General features: G+C 58.8%; 2 protein-coding genes across 7 annotated transcripts in view; both read left to right on the forward strand.

Moving 5' to 3' along the window:
* The first annotated feature begins 692 nt into the window (after nucleotides 1-692).
* On the forward strand, nucleotides 693-7,880 carry ARRDC1 (arrestin domain containing 1). Of its 2 annotated transcripts, XM_059926170.1 has the most exons (8): nucleotides 693-862; nucleotides 5,528-5,638; nucleotides 6,077-6,127; nucleotides 6,229-6,383; nucleotides 6,556-6,738; nucleotides 6,834-7,010; nucleotides 7,083-7,500; nucleotides 7,574-7,880. In XM_059926170.1, exons 1-8 carry the CDS (start codon nucleotides 745-747, stop codon nucleotides 7,636-7,638), a joined length of 1,278 nt encoding a protein of 425 aa, XP_059782153.1. In that variant the 5' UTR covers nucleotides 693-744; the 3' UTR covers nucleotides 7,639-7,880. The 2 variants fall into 2 exon arrangements, with proteins under 2 accessions (XP_059782153.1, XP_059782151.1); XM_059926168.1 differs by having other exon boundaries at nucleotides 7,083-7,880.
* Nucleotides 7,881-11,386: 3,506 nt separating this feature from the next.
* EHMT1 (euchromatic histone lysine methyltransferase 1) overlaps nucleotides 11,387-16,198 on the forward strand; it is a 152,797-nt gene continuing 147,985 nt past the window's right edge. For 3 of the 5 annotated variants that reach the window (XM_059926158.1, XM_059926162.1, XM_059926163.1), the window contains exon 1: nucleotides 11,387-11,442. In XM_059926158.1, coding sequence (XP_059782141.1) covers nucleotides 11,422-11,442 — 21 coding nt within the window. In that variant the 5' untranslated portion in view covers nucleotides 11,387-11,421. The remainder of the gene's footprint in view (nucleotides 11,443-16,198) is intronic. The other 2 variants (XM_059926164.1, XM_059926159.1) reach the window with 1 other exon arrangement.

Below are 16,198 nucleotides of genomic sequence, written 5' to 3' on the forward strand. Positions count from 1 at the left end.
CTGCCAGTCACCATTTCTCCCCTTCCCCACCCCCCAAACAACTTGTATCTAGGCCGGTCGTCTCCATCAAAAAAATGCCACCCCATTCGCCCAGCTGTTCTGGACAAAAACCTGGCCTCACCTTGACGCCCTCCTTCAAGCAACCCCACATTTAACCTGCCAGTAGGCGCCCAGCACCTTCTCTAAGCCAAGCACGGCCTTCTCTCTCCTAGACTCCCGGATTTGCCCTCGAATCCGCCCCTGGGTATCGAGCCCCACCCCTCACCTGTCCCTCCCGCTGCCGCAGGCCAAGCGCTCCCCGCCCCGACACAGGCCCAGCCTGGAGACTTCCCTCAGTGTGGAGACGCGGCACGTTGGCGACCCCGGGGCGGAGCCTGGGAGGGGGCGTCGGCCCGGCCCGCCCCCTCCACAGGTGAGGCAGCAGGGGGCGCAGGTGCGCCGGGTTCCCGCGGGCTGAGCCCGAGCTCCACCCTGCGGGCCGGGGCGGGGCGGGGAAAGGCGGGCTGGGGGGACGGACCGAGGCGGGGCTGGGGGGCGGGCAGGAGCCAGCGTGGGGAGCTGGGGGGCCGAGGGGGGCGGGAAGGGGCGGGGACAGGAGCGGAGAGGGATGGGGGGCGGGGGGAGCAGGGGGCCGGGCGAGGCGGGGGCGGGGGCGGGGCAGCGAGGGCGGGGCTGGGCGCGCGGCGGCAGTGGCGGCGGCAGCGGCGGGGGTGGCAGCGCGCGGCCGCCCCGCAGGGCCGCGGCATGGGACGGGTGCAGCTCTTCGAGGTCCGCCTGAGCCACGGCCGCGTCGTCTACAGCCCGGGGGAGCCGCTGGCGGGGGCCGTGCGCGTGCGCCTGGCGGCGCCGCTGCCCTTCCGAGGTGGGCGCGGGGTCCGGGAAGGGCCGCACCTGCGGCGGGCCGGGCGGGGCTCCGAAGCGGCGCGCGGCCGCTGGGCCCGGGACCCGCGAGGCCGGGGGCGCGCGTCCGGCTGCGGGGAGCGCCGCGGGGCGGCCGGCCGGGTGGCGGACCGCGGGGGTGGGAGGCCGGCGGCGGTCGGGGCGGAGCAGGGAGGCCCGGGTGGCCCAGTCCTTCCGCATCTGCCCTTCCTGTCCTCTCCGCCAAGGGCCGTCCAGACTCGGGGCCCGGGCTTCGAGCCTGTCTACTTCGCCGAAGGCCACTCTGACCTGGACCCGCGACGCCTCTGACCTTCCCTGTCGGGTGTCCGGTCCGCTGCGCCCCGCAGCTGCTGGGCCCTCACCTGGAGCCCGGCCCGCGCTGGGCTTTCTCTCCCATACACCCAGGCAGCCCCGCCGAGTGTGCAGGTCCCCGGGGGGGACTGCAGGGCACTGATTACACCCAGCCCGAGGCTAGTCCCTAAGGGCTGGGAGGATCTTGCTAATCGCTGCGTGCCGTAGGCCCCCGCCGTAGCGGGCATCTGGGAGCCGAACCTGAGCCCTCCTCGCCGGTCCCTCTGCTGGCGCAGACATCTGGGACTTTGAGACCGGGGATCCGGTTGCTGCGGCGCCCCTAGCTAGGGCTCCCTGCCGGCGCTGGCCTCCTCTGCTGCCTGAGGTGTGAACCGGGCCCTGCGGGGGACATCACACCTGGTCTCTCTGGGCCGTGGGCGAACCGCAGCCTGGGCGGGGTCTCTCTCCTGACCCCGGCTCTGAGTGTGAGGTTGTGTGGTGTGTCCGTCCTGGGGCGCTTCTCTACCTTGGGGTGCTTGGCCAGACCCACAGCTGCCGGGCTTCCCTCTGGGCCTTGACCTTCCAGGCCCCCGTGTGGTTGACCGTTCAGCGCTTGGGGTGCCCGCTGAGGATGCAGAGCCGCCGTTCTCTCTGGGCAGCTGCCTCCTCCGTCCCGGACCGGTGACACCGCCCATCTCCGTAACGTGTCGCCTCTTTCCTGTCTCCCCAGTTGGAGTTTGGGGTTGGGTGGGGGTAGGTGTGCTTGTGGCAGGGACACCGGGGGGACAGTGCAGCTCTGCTCTGGGGCACAAGTGAGAGGTGAGTGCGGCTGGCAGGGCACAGGAAGGAGGGGTGGGCCGTGGCTGGAGGACAGACGGACACCAGAGAGATCCCACTCAGAGCTCTCCTCCTGGCTCGCTGCCCTGTCACCCCCTGTAGCTGGGGCTCAGGGCGAACAGGCTGTTGTTGACCACAGTGAAGGGGTGGCCTGAGCTGCGCGTGACTAACCTGGGCTGGTTAGAGCCCTGCAGCCTCCACGTGGTGGGTAGGATGTGGGTAAATGGACAGCTGGGCACCAGGAGGCTGAGGGAGTCCCTGACTGTAAGAGCCCTGAGGCGGGGAGGAGCAGGTCAGGTCACAGGCTGGAGAGTCCAGCAACCACTGGCCTCGCGCCAGAGAGGGTATTATTTTCAGGCTGCCCCCCAGGGGTAGGGGGGATGCTGGTGCTGGGGCCTCTGTAGGCCTCCGGCCCTGCCGGGGTGTGAGAGAGGAAAGACCATGGTTCTTGTTTTTCCTTTCCCTCAAAAGACACTTGTTGAGCTCCTGTTACCAGCCACTGATGCAATAGGGGGGCCCCCAGGAGGACATGGAGGGTAGGGGCCAGCAGGCCTCTAAACACTTGACTGAGTGTCAGTGATGGTCTGCACTCAGCCTTGGGGACGCCGGCTGCCTTGGGAGCTGATGTGGAAGAAAGCTGGAGAAGGAGCTGTTTTCCTGGAGACTGGGTCCAGCCCAGCCGGAGGCTGGGGGTCAGGCGGGGCTGCCGGTCAGGCGGGGCTGCCCTGCGGTCTGCTCTCGAGGTGGGCGACGAGGGAGGGTGGTGCCCGGACGACAGTAGCAGCCAGCTCCCAGCTCTGCCGGCTCCCTGGGCTCTAACCGTGGGCCAGATGCCATTCCCACTTCCCAAGGACCAATCCATCAGTCCTCAGAGCAACCCTGGGAGGTGGGCGTTGTCATTCCTCTCGTGTTACAGATTTGGAAACAGGACAGAGGGAAGTGGCTTGCAGGCCAGAGCTGCAGTGAAAGGATGTGGCAGAGGCTGGGCTGACCCAGGTTTGAGGGAGCTGATGGAGGCTGGGACAGACCTTTGGGACCAGAGGGGGAGCAAGCAGAAGTCTTCATGTTCAGACTGCAGGTGGTACATAGGAGGAGGGCTGCTGGACAGGTGAGAGTGCTGGCTCAAGAGGAAAGTTCCAGAAGACACTCTGGCACAGGATCCGCATGATGATTCTCCTTAGAGAACCGGAGCAGCCCCAAACCTCCAATTCCCCCTGCGCCTCCATTATTCCCCTGCGGAGGAGAGATTGGACAGGAATGGGAGTTTGTTTCCAGTCGGTGGTTGGAGGCTGCTCATCCAGGCAGGGTCCCTGAAGGGGGCCTTACAGCATGTGTGCAGAGGGGGCCCTGGCACAGTCGTTGGGAAGTTCACAGAGTTCGAGCCTGCCTGGAACAACCAAGGGCCGGTTTGTTTTTCTGGGGCCAGGTGCCACCCTGACTTGTTCACCTTAATTGTGTGGCTGGGTCCTGGCTGAGTGTGTGCCCGTTTCAGCCGCCCTGCTTTTGGACACGTAGGCTATGCCTAGATTGTTCGCTATTAGGAGCAGGGTTGAACAGGGTGAACAGGGTGAGATTCTAAGGGGAACTGCTGGATCCCTGGAACGCGTGTGTAAAATTACAGCAGATCTGCCTGCTCCTTCTCCAGGGCCTCCGTCGTATCAGCCGACAGGTTGATTGCTATAAGCAAGTGTCTGTTTTTCTACTTTCTCTACGACACGTATCAGAATGTTATATTTGCCAATCTGATGGGTTAAATGGTAAGTCATATGAGTTTCCGTGAGTTCTAGTGAGGTTAGACAGCTATTCCTTTATCTGCTGCTGTGTGAAAGTCACCTCTAAGTAAACAAATCATGCCTAAACTAAGTTGTTTAAAGCAACCATTTTATTATAACTTGGGCTGTTGTGGGTTAGGATTTTGGGCAGAGCTCGGCAGGGTGATTCTTCAGCTCTGTGTCCCATCCACTGGGGTCACTTGACAGTGCTCAGCTGTCACTGGGCCAGTCTGGGGACCATTGCACCCCTTCCAGCACACTCCGTTGTTCCCAGCATTCCCAGGGCAGCCGGATTCAAGGGGGGACGCACCCTCTCCACGAGGAATGTTTCCAGCAGTGTGACGCCTGCAATCCACCAGGACGTCTTCTAGTTACTTTACAGTCAGGCTTCCCCTTCTCTGCTCGTTCCATGCCGTGCCTCTTTTGGGATGTGTTGGTCTGTAGGAGCACTGCTGGTGTCCCAAACCTCCAGGGTGGGAACTGTTCCAGGTTTGGCCCTAGGAGGGGATGACGGGTGGAGCGTGGATTAGAAATTAGGGCCGAGGTCCGGGTGGTGAGGCTGGGCTGGCACGGAGGCTGAGGGCCGGTCACTGGCAGTGCCGATGGGGCGGAGGCCGAGTCACGTGTTCGTGGAGGGCAGCCCAGTGCACTGTGGGACCAACAGGAGGCCTGCATCAGCAAGGTGGGGCCTGCGTGGGGAGACCACAGACAGACCTGGTGTGGCTGTCCCCAGCCCTGGGCACTTGAGACACTGCATTCTTCCTGCCTGATGGCTCTGTCAGGAGGGTGTCAAATTCCGAGTTACCTTCCCGTCACCGGTCCATCAGGTCAGGGGAGGATGGGCAGCTGGGCAGGCAGGCTAAAGTCTTTGGCCTTGACTCAGCCCTGCAGGGAGAGGAAGGAATGGAGGGAGCCACAGGGCTACCTGTCACTGAGGTCCCACCCCCTGCCCTGTTTGGGTCTCCAGCCGTGGTGTCCCCTCTGGTGACCAGCCTCTGCTGGGCCTGGTCCAGCCATGGCCTTCTGACCACAGTGGGCTCTGGACGGAGGAATTTGAGTTCCTGATCACAGGACGGAAGGCGGCAGCAACCCTGCTGCCTGGTTCCTGGTGTGCGTGCTTCCCCTGGGGAGTGGGGGGAGGACCAAGCCATCTTGATGCAGAAATCAGCGCTCCTGGGCAGTACTGGCCCAGGAAGCCAAGGTGTCCCCACCCTCTGGTGTGCCAGACTGTTGGGTTCCTTATCTGCTCAGGCGGGTCTGACCACATTCCTGCAGCATGAGGGCTAATAGGTAGCTTCCTGGAGCCTGAAGGGGTGCCTCCCAGCCTAACTGACTTGCCTGAGAGGCAGCAGGAAGGTGGGGTCGGAGGTCAGCTGCCCCAAAGGCCTCTGTTCACCTAGGGTTTCCCAAGCATCCCTTGTAGGGAGCTGGGTTTTCACAGGTTTGGTTGGGTGGGGGCTGGGGATGGGGGTTTGCCCAGGGGTCATCTGGGTGACCATCGGGGCCTTCACGTTCTGGACGGCATGACAGGTGGAACTCTGTGCCTCGCCACCCTGGCTCGCTGAGAGCACCTGAAGATGTGGCACGGACAGGAGGTGTCCTCTGGAGGGTAGCAGGCCATGTGCTGGCCTTCCCAGGACCTAGCTGGGCGGTCCTGGGTGCTGCCGGTCCTGCCTGAATCCCTGTGCTGGGGCTAGGGAGGGGCCCAGGCCAGCCTGGTTGGGGCTCATGCTGTCCCCCCCTTGCAGCTATCCGGGTGACCTGCACGGGGTCCTGCAAGGTCTCCAACAAGGCCAATGACACAGCGTGGGTGGTGGAGGAAGGCTACTTCAACAGCGCTCTGTCCCTGGCCGACAAGGGTGAGTCTGGGAACCCGTCCCTCACCTCATCCCACTGAGAGTGGGGTCTGTCTGTCCACCTGACTTCCCCATCCGCCTCTGGCATCCCCGTGCTAGCCCACCCTCTCCCAGGACTGTGTACCTTGCTGGATTTCTCTCCCTGGCAGGCACAGGGCATTGCCTGATGGGGGCTGGTTGGCTGAAGAGGGCCAACTTCTCCTGGATTTGGATGGGCTCCGGCCCCCGGAACAGCTCTGCCCCCTCTCCTGTTCAAGCCAAGCTCTCATCCCCCATCCTGTGCCCAGGCCACAGCCCTGTGCTGCTGAGGTGCTGGAGACAGAGGCTGGGAGCCCAGCAGCCAGATGCAGTGTGAGCTGGTTGGCTGCAGGGCCTGCTTCTGTCCTGGGCCTTGTGAGGTCACCTTGTCCCCTCGCCCCTACCTCCCTTCTGTCTCTGCAGGGAGCCTGCCTGCTGGAGAGCACAGCTTCCCCTTCCAGTTCCTGCTTCCTGGTGAGAGCCCAGCCTGGCCAGGCCAGGTGGTGACAGTTGGCGAGGGTGGGTGGGAGGTGGGGTGGGGGGCAGTCGGGTGCCAGTCCCTGCTTTCTCTCCAGCCACAGCTCCCACGTCCTTTGAGGGCCCTTTTGGGAAGATTGTGCACCAGGTACGGGCCACCATCGACACACCACGTTTTTCCAAGGATCACCAGTGCAGCTGCGTGTTCTACATCTTGAGCCCCCTGAACCTGAATAGCATCCCAGACATCGAGGTGAGCCTGGGGCAGTGGCCTCCTGGGTGGGCCCACCCTTGCCTGACGCCCTGTCCCCAGCACAGGTGAGGCGGCCAGGGTCTGGAAGAGCAGCGGCCTCTCTGTCCTGAGCTGACCCCGAGGATCCCGCCTGCCCACACTTGCCAAACCCCCTCCCTGTTCTCCTCCCAAGCAACCCAATGTGGCCTCCACCACCAAGAAGTTCTCCTACAAGCTGGTGAAGACAGGCAGCGTAGTCCTCACCGCCAGCACCGACCTCCGAGGCTACGTGGTGGGGCAGGTGCTGCGGCTGCAGGCTGACATTGAGAACCAGTCAGGCAAGGACACCAGCCCTGTGGTGGCCAGTCTGCTGCAGGTCAGAGTCCCCTCGCCTGCTGGGCCCTGTCCCCATGGGGCAGAGGAGGGGTAGGTGGCTGGCCTGCCCAGGCTCACAGGCTGGCCCTTCCCCAGAAAGTGTCCTACAAGGCCAAGCGCTGGATTTATGACGTGCGGACCATCGCCGAGGTGGAGGGGGCCGGCGTCAAGGCCTGGAGGCGGGCTCAGTGGCAAGAGCAGATCCTGGTGCCTGCCCTGCCCCAGTCTGCCCTGCCGGGCTGCAGCCTCATCCACGTGGATTACTACCTGCAGGTGGTAGGGATACAGGGGTGGGGTGGGAGGAGGGGCCGGTGGCCTGGCTCCTCACTCGCACAACCTCCCCAGGTCTCCCTGAAGACGCCGGAAGCCATCGTGACGCTCCCGGTCTTCATCGGCAACATCGCTGTGAACCATGTCCCACTGAGCCCCCAGCCAGGCCAAGGCCTGGTGGTGCCCTCAGCGCCACCCCAGGAGGAGGCGGAGGCTGTGGCTGGTGGCCCCCACTTTTTCTCGGACCCTGTCTCCCTCTCCACCAAGAGCCACTCACAGCAGCAGCAGCCGCCTGCAGCCCTCGGCTCTGTGCCTGGCGCCCCTGAACCCCATCCTCAGGATGGCAGCCCTGCCCCCCACCCGTTGCCCCCTCCCTTGTGCATCTCCACAGGTGCCACCGTGCCCTACTTTGCAGAGGGTTCTGGAGGGCCGGTGCCCACGACCAGTACCTTGATCCTCCCCCCTGAGTATAGCTCGTGGGGCTACCCCTATGGTGAGTGGGGGCCTGGGGCCTGGCAGGGAGGGGGAGACACGGGCCCCATGCAGACCTGGCTTTCTCCCTGCAGAGGCCCCGCCATCCTATGAGCAGAGCTGTGGTGGTGTGGACCCTGGCCTGACCCCAGGGAGCTGACCCCATGTTGCCTTCTCCGGACGGACGGACCTATGCCCTGGGACTAGGCTCCCAGGGCCTCGTGCCTTCGCTCCCGGCCTGGCCCGGCCCACTCAGGACCCGCCGCTGCCCGCCGTTCCTTGCGGCCTCTGCCTCCGGACCAGCCTCTGCCCTGACCAGCCTCTGCAGCCCCCCTGTAGTCGGCCTCTCCCCGGGGGTTGGGGCCTAGAGAGACTTGGTGTAAATAAAACGCTTCATTTGTAGAGCTGGGCACAGTGACCTGTGGGGCGCCCTCCTCTGCCGGTGTGTGCGCGTGTTCCGGTAGTGGGTGTGCCCAGCCCCCGGGCTTCTCCTCAGCCCCTCCCCTCCCTGCGGGGCTCGCCCCTCCCTATAGGGCACAGCCCCTCCTCTCCCCGTGGGACACGCCCCTCTTAGCCTAGCCCATCCATGCAGGATACGCCCCCTGCGGAGCACGCCCCGTTCAGCCCCGCCTCTCCCTGGGGGGCACGCCCCTCACCGGCCCCTCCCCTCCCCTCGGGACACGCCCCTCTCCTCGGCCCCGCCCCTTGTCGTCGTTTCCCCCCCCCCCCCCCACTTCCGCTCTGGGTCCCTCCTCCTTCCGGGCGTCTTGGGCCGGAAGGTGGGTGGGGGAGCGATCCGGGCAGGGAGCAGAACCAGCTTTGGGAACCGCCCGTGGCGGTTAACCAGGGCCGGGGTAGGCGCTTGGCCTCCCGGTTCTGCTACAGGATTTGCCCTCGGAGGCGGGCTTGCGTGTCTGGAGCCTCAGCATCAACTTAAGTGGCCTTGTGACAGGGGGAGAAGACCACCGCTGTTCCATTTTGTTAGCACACACCTTGGGCTAGCCGTCTGGCATCCACCACTCCAGGCCAGTTTAGACTTCGTGTGCCAGACGAAATCCGGTCGGGGTGAGGGAGCAGGCTTCCCCAGGTCCTTTACCCTTGGCCTCAAGTCTCCTGCCCCTGCCGTCACCACTGCCACGTCTGGCTCTGAGGGATGCTGCTTCTTGATTCCCACCCAAGTGCGAACACACAAGCCGCTCCCGAGGTCTACAATTCAAAGGACTGTTGTCTATGACACAAGGAACCCAGGAGCAAATAAAAAGGGTACGGGAAAGCAGCGTTTCCCGAAGAGGCATTCTGCAGACGTTCCAGAGGGCCGGTAAACGCCCTGCGGGGCCGGGATCCTGGCGTGCTTTGGGAAACCTTGGAGGTGGCGTTAAGATAAGACTTCGGGTTCAAATTCTGGGTTCAAATTCCAGCCCTGCCGTATGGTGAAGGGTGGACCCTGGCTACGTGTGTCAGTTACCGTAATCTATAATGAGTTCATAGGACTATGAGGAGACGGGTCGAGCGCCCTGTCCCACATGATAGAAGTTTATTTCTTGTACATTTAACAGTCCAGAGGTGGCATAGCTGTAACTCTCAAGTCAATTCGAGGTTTCCACCCCTGGGTCCAGGATGGCTGTTGCAATTTTCACCATCACCCAGGTTACTGGTCTTGAACCTCCAACTTTTTTTGGGACAGGCTGAGAAGTAAATTGTATCACTTTTGCACACATCCCACTGGCCACCCTTTACAGTTGGAAATGTACAGGCAACCATGTACCCTAAAACTTTACCATTTGTGGGACAAGGAGAGGATGAATATTGGACAAAAACACAAAGCATGCCACAAGCAGGATAACCTGTGAAACGTCTACTTGAAGCTGTAGCCTCATGGTTGAGACTCTGCCTGTTTCAAATCCCATCTCTGCCTCCCGACAGTTGTGTGGCCTTGAAGGCACTCCCCTGCTTTGGTTTGCTTACTTACAGAATGTGGATGAAAACGACGTCCACCTCCCAGGACTGACCTGATGGTCACTGAGTCAACACGTAACACGTTATGTGCCGAGAAGAGCACCTAACGTCATTGGTCGGCGATAATACCAGCATAGGGTGGGTCGGGCTGATGGTGCAGAATGGGAACATCACCTACTTCTGACAGATTCATTTACAGTCGGTCTTTGCCTAATGAAGGACTTTTTTTCACATCTTAACATCTATTCCTTCAACAAATATTTTGTCTCCTGCATGCCAAACATTGTTCTAGGTACTAGGGCACACAAAACAAAAATCCCTTACCTTTTGGACTTACATTCTAGTGGGGCAGACAGACAATATGGCAACGGGATGCTATGCAGTAAAAGAAAGCAAGGAAGTTTTGGGGTGCAGTATTGTTTTTAAATAGGGGCAAGGGGACATTTCCCTGAAGAGGTGGTATTTAAGACCCAAGGATTGTCAAGAAGTGAGCCACACAGATACCTGAGATAAAAGTGTTTCAGAGAAGGGGCAGACTAGGGCCCAAGGCAGGAGTTGAGAGAGAAAGGATGGTGCCAGAGAAGCAGGTGCGGGTGAAAGCTGGTGGAGCTGTGCAGGCTGTGGAGGAAGACCGCTCCTGAGCCTCCCAAACTGAGGCTCCAGAGCTTGGGGTTCCCGGCCTGTCAGGAGCTGACTCAGGCTGTCCCCCCAAACCTGGGAAGGCTTCCTTGGTACTTAGGATCGTCCACTGCCTCCTCTGCAGCTGAGTGCACCGTCAGTGCACTTACTGGAATTTTCCTGGAGTCTCATGTTCCACGAGATTGAACCCTCACAGGAGTGAGGCCCAGATTACCTTTTGACTCAGGGCCTCCCCAGTTCCTGTTGTGAAGACTGGCCAGAGAACCCCAATTTCAGTCTATGCTTCTTTTCTCAACTGCCAGGGGATGGCAGAAACACGTCTGGCTATGGGGAGTGGGCGGCCTAAGCCAGTCTACGTGGTGCTGTTCAGTGAAGGCTGCTTGATATGCAGGAAAGGTCTCGCCCTGTGCATAACTGGGGGGCTTGCAGGAGGTTGGGGTGACCCAAGAGGCTGCCCAACTGGGGCCACCTCCTAACTGGAGCATCCCACCCCCGGCAAGCCTGGCATCTTCCCTAACCAGAGCGCAGCGCCCCCCCCCCCCCAACAGGGACAATCCTCCGCCTTGGACATTCCCCACCCGACCCACACTTCCCACCCAGGACACTGTCCCCAGCCAGGGCACAGCCTCTTAGCGGGGCAACTTCCCTAATCAGGGCATCCTCCCCGACAGTCCGGACATGCTCCCAGCAGAGCACCCCAGCGTTGGGGCAGTCACTCTAACTGGGGCACCTCCCCCAACTGGAGCACCGCCAACGCAGGCAACCCTCCCCAAAGGAACATCCCCCCTCCCGCCTCAGGGCAGCTTTCTCAGTCAGGACCCCGCCAGGCACACCTCATAACCGAAGCACCCCCACCCCCGAGCTGGGCCATTCTCCCTAACCGGATGCAGCCGCAACTGGGGCACCCCTCCCAACCGGGCACAAGCCCCACCCGGGCACCGCCCTAGAACGCAAGTCCAAGTCCGCCTTCTGTGAAGGCAGACGAAATCGATGTGTGTCCGGGGTTAGAGGTCAGGGGTCCTTCCCCACCCCGGCCGGCCCGCTACAGTGCCTACGCAGAGAGAGAGAATATAGTGCAAACTGGAAGACTACGGGAGGACGACGTCCGGCGCCGCGCCGACCCCGGAAGCCCGCTGCGCCCGGCCCCACCCCCGCGGCCGGCTGTCGCGCTCCGGTTCCGGCCGGGGCAGGCCCGCGCCGCGGACGCCGCTCTCGGGCTGCAGCGCGCAGGCGCGGGGGCGGGCGCAGGCGCAGACGCGCGCGACCGGCCCCGCCCCGCCCTGGGCCGCGAGGCGCGGGCGGGGCGATGGCGCGCGGGAGGGGCGGGGCCACGCTGCGGGCCCGGGCCATGGCCGCCGCCGATGCTGAGGTGAGGAGCGGGCCGGCGGCGGGCGCGGGCACGGGCGCGGGCGTGGGGGCGGGGGCAGGCGCGGGCCGGCGGGCCGGGCGGGGCGGGCGCGCGGGCGGGGGCGCGAGCGGGCGGGGGGCGGGCTGGCCGGCGCCTCCCCGCCGCCGCCGCCGCCGCCGCGCCTCAGGCCGAGGCCGGGCCGAGGTGGCCGGGCGTCCGGGCCGCGCTGCGCGGGGCGCGCTTTGTGCGGGCTGGCGGGCGAGGTGAGGGCGCGGGTGAGGCGCGGGCGAGGCGGGGGCGCGGGCGAGGAGAGCCGCCGCCCGCCCCGCCCGCCCCGCCGGCGCCCCCCGCCCCCCGCCCCCCGCCCCCGGGCCGCGGCCGGGAGCCCCGCGGAAGGGGCGGAGGACAAAAGGGAAAGTGGGGCGAGCCGGCCAAGTTGGCGGCGCGAGCGAGGCGAGGCTGTGCGCTCCCGGCGCCGCTCTTGCGCCCGCTGACCTTTCACTTTGTTCCGAAGAGGATGGCTCGGTCTTGAAGGAAAAGTTGGCCGGGCCGGCGCGCTTCTCCCCGGACAATGCTGCCAGCCCCGGTGGCTGTCAGGAGCAGGAATGCACGACTTCGGTTGATTTCCAGGCAAACCGCTCACGCGGGCTTTGGATGTAAAAAGTTCCCATGCTTTTGTTAATGTTCCTGGCCTCCCCTTTGCTCGTTCTCAAGGATAGTTTTTCCCTTGCTTGTAGCAGCAGAGAAAGCAAACTCTTGTGAGATGGGCCACTAGCTTCCCGCAGAAGGGAGAAGCAGGCGGGAGGCGGTGTGCCCGGGGAAGTGCAGAAACAGTGCGCTCTCCGGGCTGACACGAGGGACCAGTTTGGAAAAAAGTGATGATCTAGCAGTTTTTCTGTGAAATTACTCCATGTGTAATAACTGCGGGAACTTCTAAAGATCAGAAAGCTAAGGTGTGTGATAAGGCCCTTTTGCAATAACCTAGTGTGTAGACGTAGTATATGTTTATGCAGGTAATGCACAATCTTTTAACATTTAATTTTCTCTTGCAGTTTTGGGGGGTGTGGATGTAAGTAAACTGGGAAGGTGCAGGAAAGCTCCTAAATTCAACGCAAGGACTGTTTATTAGCACCTTCAACACTCAAGGAGTGTATTAGGCTCAGAAAAACAGAAAAGGTGAATTAGATAACCCCAAGTCACTTGTAGGAGAGAAGATGTGTAGTGATTATGGTATCGTTTATTGAGCAACTTCCGGGCCCTGGGCGCTGCAAGCCCTTTAGGTAAGTCCTCTCCTTTAGCTTTCTCTGCTCTGTGCAGCAGGTACTGTTATTTTTTATTTAGCAGATGCGGGAAACAAGACTTGGAAGCGATTGAATGACTTGGCCTAGCCAGTTACAGAATTAGCGCTTGTTTGGTGTCTGGCACATAGTAGGTTTTTAATTAATAATTGATAAACAAATCGCCCCAGATGTCTCTGATTCCACAGGCAGCCTTGAGTAGAGGGCTTGACTGAGCCAACAGCAATGACAGCTTCTGTTTACTAAGCCCTTACCTGTGTCCAGCCGTGCCTTAGCTGCGTGAATTCACTCATTAAAGCCTGACGGTGATCTTTTGAGGTGGGTACTGTTATATCCCCACTTGTACAGGAGGAAAACAGGCACAGTGTGGCCCCAGGTTACGGAGCTTGTGGTGGAGAAGATGGGTGCAGGTGGTCTGCCTCCAGAGACTGTTGCGCTGTGTCTGTGGCGGTCACTTGAAGCTCATGGAAACTCTGGGCTTAGATTCGTGATCCTAAGTGTTTATTATGGAGGTGCACGTTAGGTGAGGGGCCTCCTGGACAGTGGGTAGGCATGGTGTCATCTGTTGCCACTAAATCGGCGAAATGGTTCCTGGGTCAGGGTTTCCCAGTTGCCAGATGATTAAACCAGAAAGTGGACACTTGAAATTTATCTGACTGTATATTTACTTTTTCTTCTTTTCCTTGACCTAGAAAGAGGTCACCACTTTTTCACACTGAAAGAACTTCTGAGGTAATGAAATGCATCCCCTGTTTTGTGGATTAGTAAGTGGGGGCTCCTGGGGTTTAATGTATGTTCAGGGTCACCTAAGGGTTTTGACCCAGCAAGATGTTACCTTTCAGCAGGAGGGCCTTCCCAGGCAAATTCTGTGCTTTTCTAGCAGGGTGGCTACTACGTGTCTCTTTCTTTAACCTTGTTTTGTGTTTCTTAAAATAATGCACGTACATGCACAGAGTTTAGAAAGTCAGATAGTGCTAAAAGGCAGTAAAGAAGCTGCCATCCTCTCCTGCTTTTCAAGAGAGGCAGCAGCCACTCTTAGCCTTTGCCTCATGTTTCTAAATAACACGCTTGTGTTGTCATGCCTTCATTCACCAATTTTAGGCGTTATCTGTTGGCTTCCACTAATGGTAGATGACGATTTCAGTTCTCTCATACTCTGTCTCTCACTTAGGTAACTCACAGTTGTGGTTAAATCTATATCAGAATCTTCGTCAGTCTGTTAAGGTCATTTTTGTGCCGTGCTGAGCTGGATGGTAAACCACAATTGGATTTCTTTTCTTGGGCAGACTTTTTTACTTCCCTTGAGTTAGTAATTGCTTTATTTTTCATTGGCCTGATTCCCCTCGAACCTCGGAATAATGTTCCCGCACCTTTCATTCTGTAAAATGTTTCTCAATTTAAGTTTTTACCACTCAGCCCTGTCAGCTCACCAGCCGGTTTCACAGTGCTCCTCAGGCACCCCAGCCCAGACGGGATGCTTGTTTTCTGGGCCTGTGCACGTTGCCATCCTGGAGATTCTGGCCCCTTCCCTGCCTCTAATGCTCCCCTCTGTGTGTGTGTTCACTCACTCATGGTGGTGGAACTCAGTCTCCAGTAGCTTCCCAGTAGTTTGTTGGGAGGCAGACTTTTGGAACTTGCATGTCTGAAAATGTTTTGATTTTACCACTGCACTTAAAGAATAAGTTTGGCTGGACTTGGCATTCCAGGTTGCAAGTAATTTTGAAGTTATTGATCCAGTATCTTCTAGTTTTTGTTGTTGCTGTTGAAGTCCAGTTTGATTTTTTTTTTTTTTTTTTGCCACACTGCGCGGCTTGTGGGATTTTAGTTCCTCAGCCAGGAATTGAACCCGGGCCCTCGGCAGTGAGAGTGCGGAGTCCTAACCACTGGACCGCCAGGGAATTCCCCAGTTTGATTCTTAATCCTTAGTAAGCATTATTCCCACATCAAACTTTTAGGATCCTTGCATCCTTGATTTTCCTAATTTTCATGATAGGCCTTAGCTGTAGCCTTTTTTCATTTATCATACATGGTACTAAGCCCTAAAATCTGGGGATTGATGTCCTTTTATTTATAGGGAGTTCTTGTATTATGTATTTGAGATAGTTTGTTCTCTACTATTTTCTCTGTGTTCTCTTTTTCCAATTCCTTTATTTGTTTGTTTGTTTTTTATAAATTTATTTTATTTATTTATTTTTTGGCTGCGTTGGGTCTTCATTGCTGTGCGCGGGCTTTCTCTAATTGAGGTGAGCGGGGGCTGCTCTTCGTTGCCGTGCGTGGGCTTCTCATTGGGGTGGCTTCTCTTGTTTCAGAGCACAGGCTCTAGGCGCACGGGCTTCAGTAGTTGTGGCACGTGGGCCCAGTAGTTGTGGCTCGCGGGCTCTAGAGCTCAGGCTCAGTAGTTGTGGCGCACGGGCATAGTTGCTCCGCGGTATGTGGGATCTTCCTGGACCAGGGCTTGAACCCGTGTCCCCTGCATTGGCAGGCGGATTCTTAACCACTGAGCCAGCAGGGAAGCCCCCCAATTCCTTTATTTGAATGTTGGACTTCCTGTCCTTAATATTCTAATTTTTAAACATCTTTTCTCCTCGTCATGTCTTGATCTTTTTGTTCTACTTTTTGGGAGTGTGTTTGACAATTTTCCAATTTGTTACTGAATTTTTAACTTCTTTCATATTTTCATGTTCTTTACTGTTCTTTGTTCCTTTTTAAATGCCTGCTGTTATTGTTTTATGTATACAGTATCTTTGCTTATCTCTTAATTTCAGTTAAATTTTTAAAATTACAGTTAAATTTTTAAAAAATTAAAAAAATAAAATTAAATTTTGTTTCCTGCACTTTTTCTGTTTCCTGTGCATTCCTCTTTGCTGTTGTATCTTTTGGTCTCTTTCATTCTTGCTGGAAACCCTTCTTCCAATGTCTGGTGATCCTTGGCTGTTTATTCATCTTTATGAACAAAGTACTAAAAATGGGAAGCTGAGTGTATTGGGGGGCTTGTTTACTTGTTACTTTCACTGGAGGGTCATGACTAATGTTTTTTTTTTTTTTTAGTGGCTCTCCTCCAAATGTTACTGTCCTCTGCTTCGGTTTCCTTGGAAAGGGAGCCTTCAGTCTCTGCCTTTTGGGATGGATGTTGGAGCTAGGTTAAAGGGCAGGGGGAAGGGGAGGGCCTTCCCAGGGTTCACTGGGTAGCCTTTGCCTAATTCCCTTGCTTTCAGTGAGGTGCCTACTCCTGTCTTTCTTTGTGCTGCTCTCCCCAAGTGTGGTACATTCTGGTGGCTTGTGGCTATAGAAGAGTGCTTGTCTGAGTGTGCAGGAGGGGCCCGGGGAGTTGAGAGTCCAGCATTCCTTACTTGGAGTTTTACGCCACATCCCTTTTCAGCTTCAGGCATCACCTCCGGCTTTAGAGACTTTCCGTGGTTCTGTGGGGCCAGTCAGCCTGATCCTCAGCAGTGACTACCTTGTTAGGTTTCCCCTTCCTC

This window comes from Balaenoptera ricei, chromosome 6 (genome assembly GCF_028023285.1).
Source record: "Balaenoptera ricei isolate mBalRic1 chromosome 6, mBalRic1.hap2, whole genome shotgun sequence".
Taxonomy (NCBI): domain Eukaryota; kingdom Metazoa; phylum Chordata; class Mammalia; order Artiodactyla; family Balaenopteridae; genus Balaenoptera; species Balaenoptera ricei.

Coding starts and splice junctions, on each gene's coding strand:
- ARRDC1 (XM_059926168.1), top strand. CDS start 745: ATGGGACGGGTGCAGCTCTTCGAGGTCCGCCTGAGCCACGGCCGCGTC. Junction 6,128..6,228: donor CTTCCAGTTCCTGCTTCCTG/GTGAGAGCCCAG, acceptor CTTTCTCTCCAG/CCACAGCTCCCACGTCCTTT. Junction 6,739..6,833: donor TGGTGGCCAGTCTGCTGCAG/GTCAGAGTCCCC, acceptor GCCCTTCCCCAG/AAAGTGTCCTACAAGGCCAA.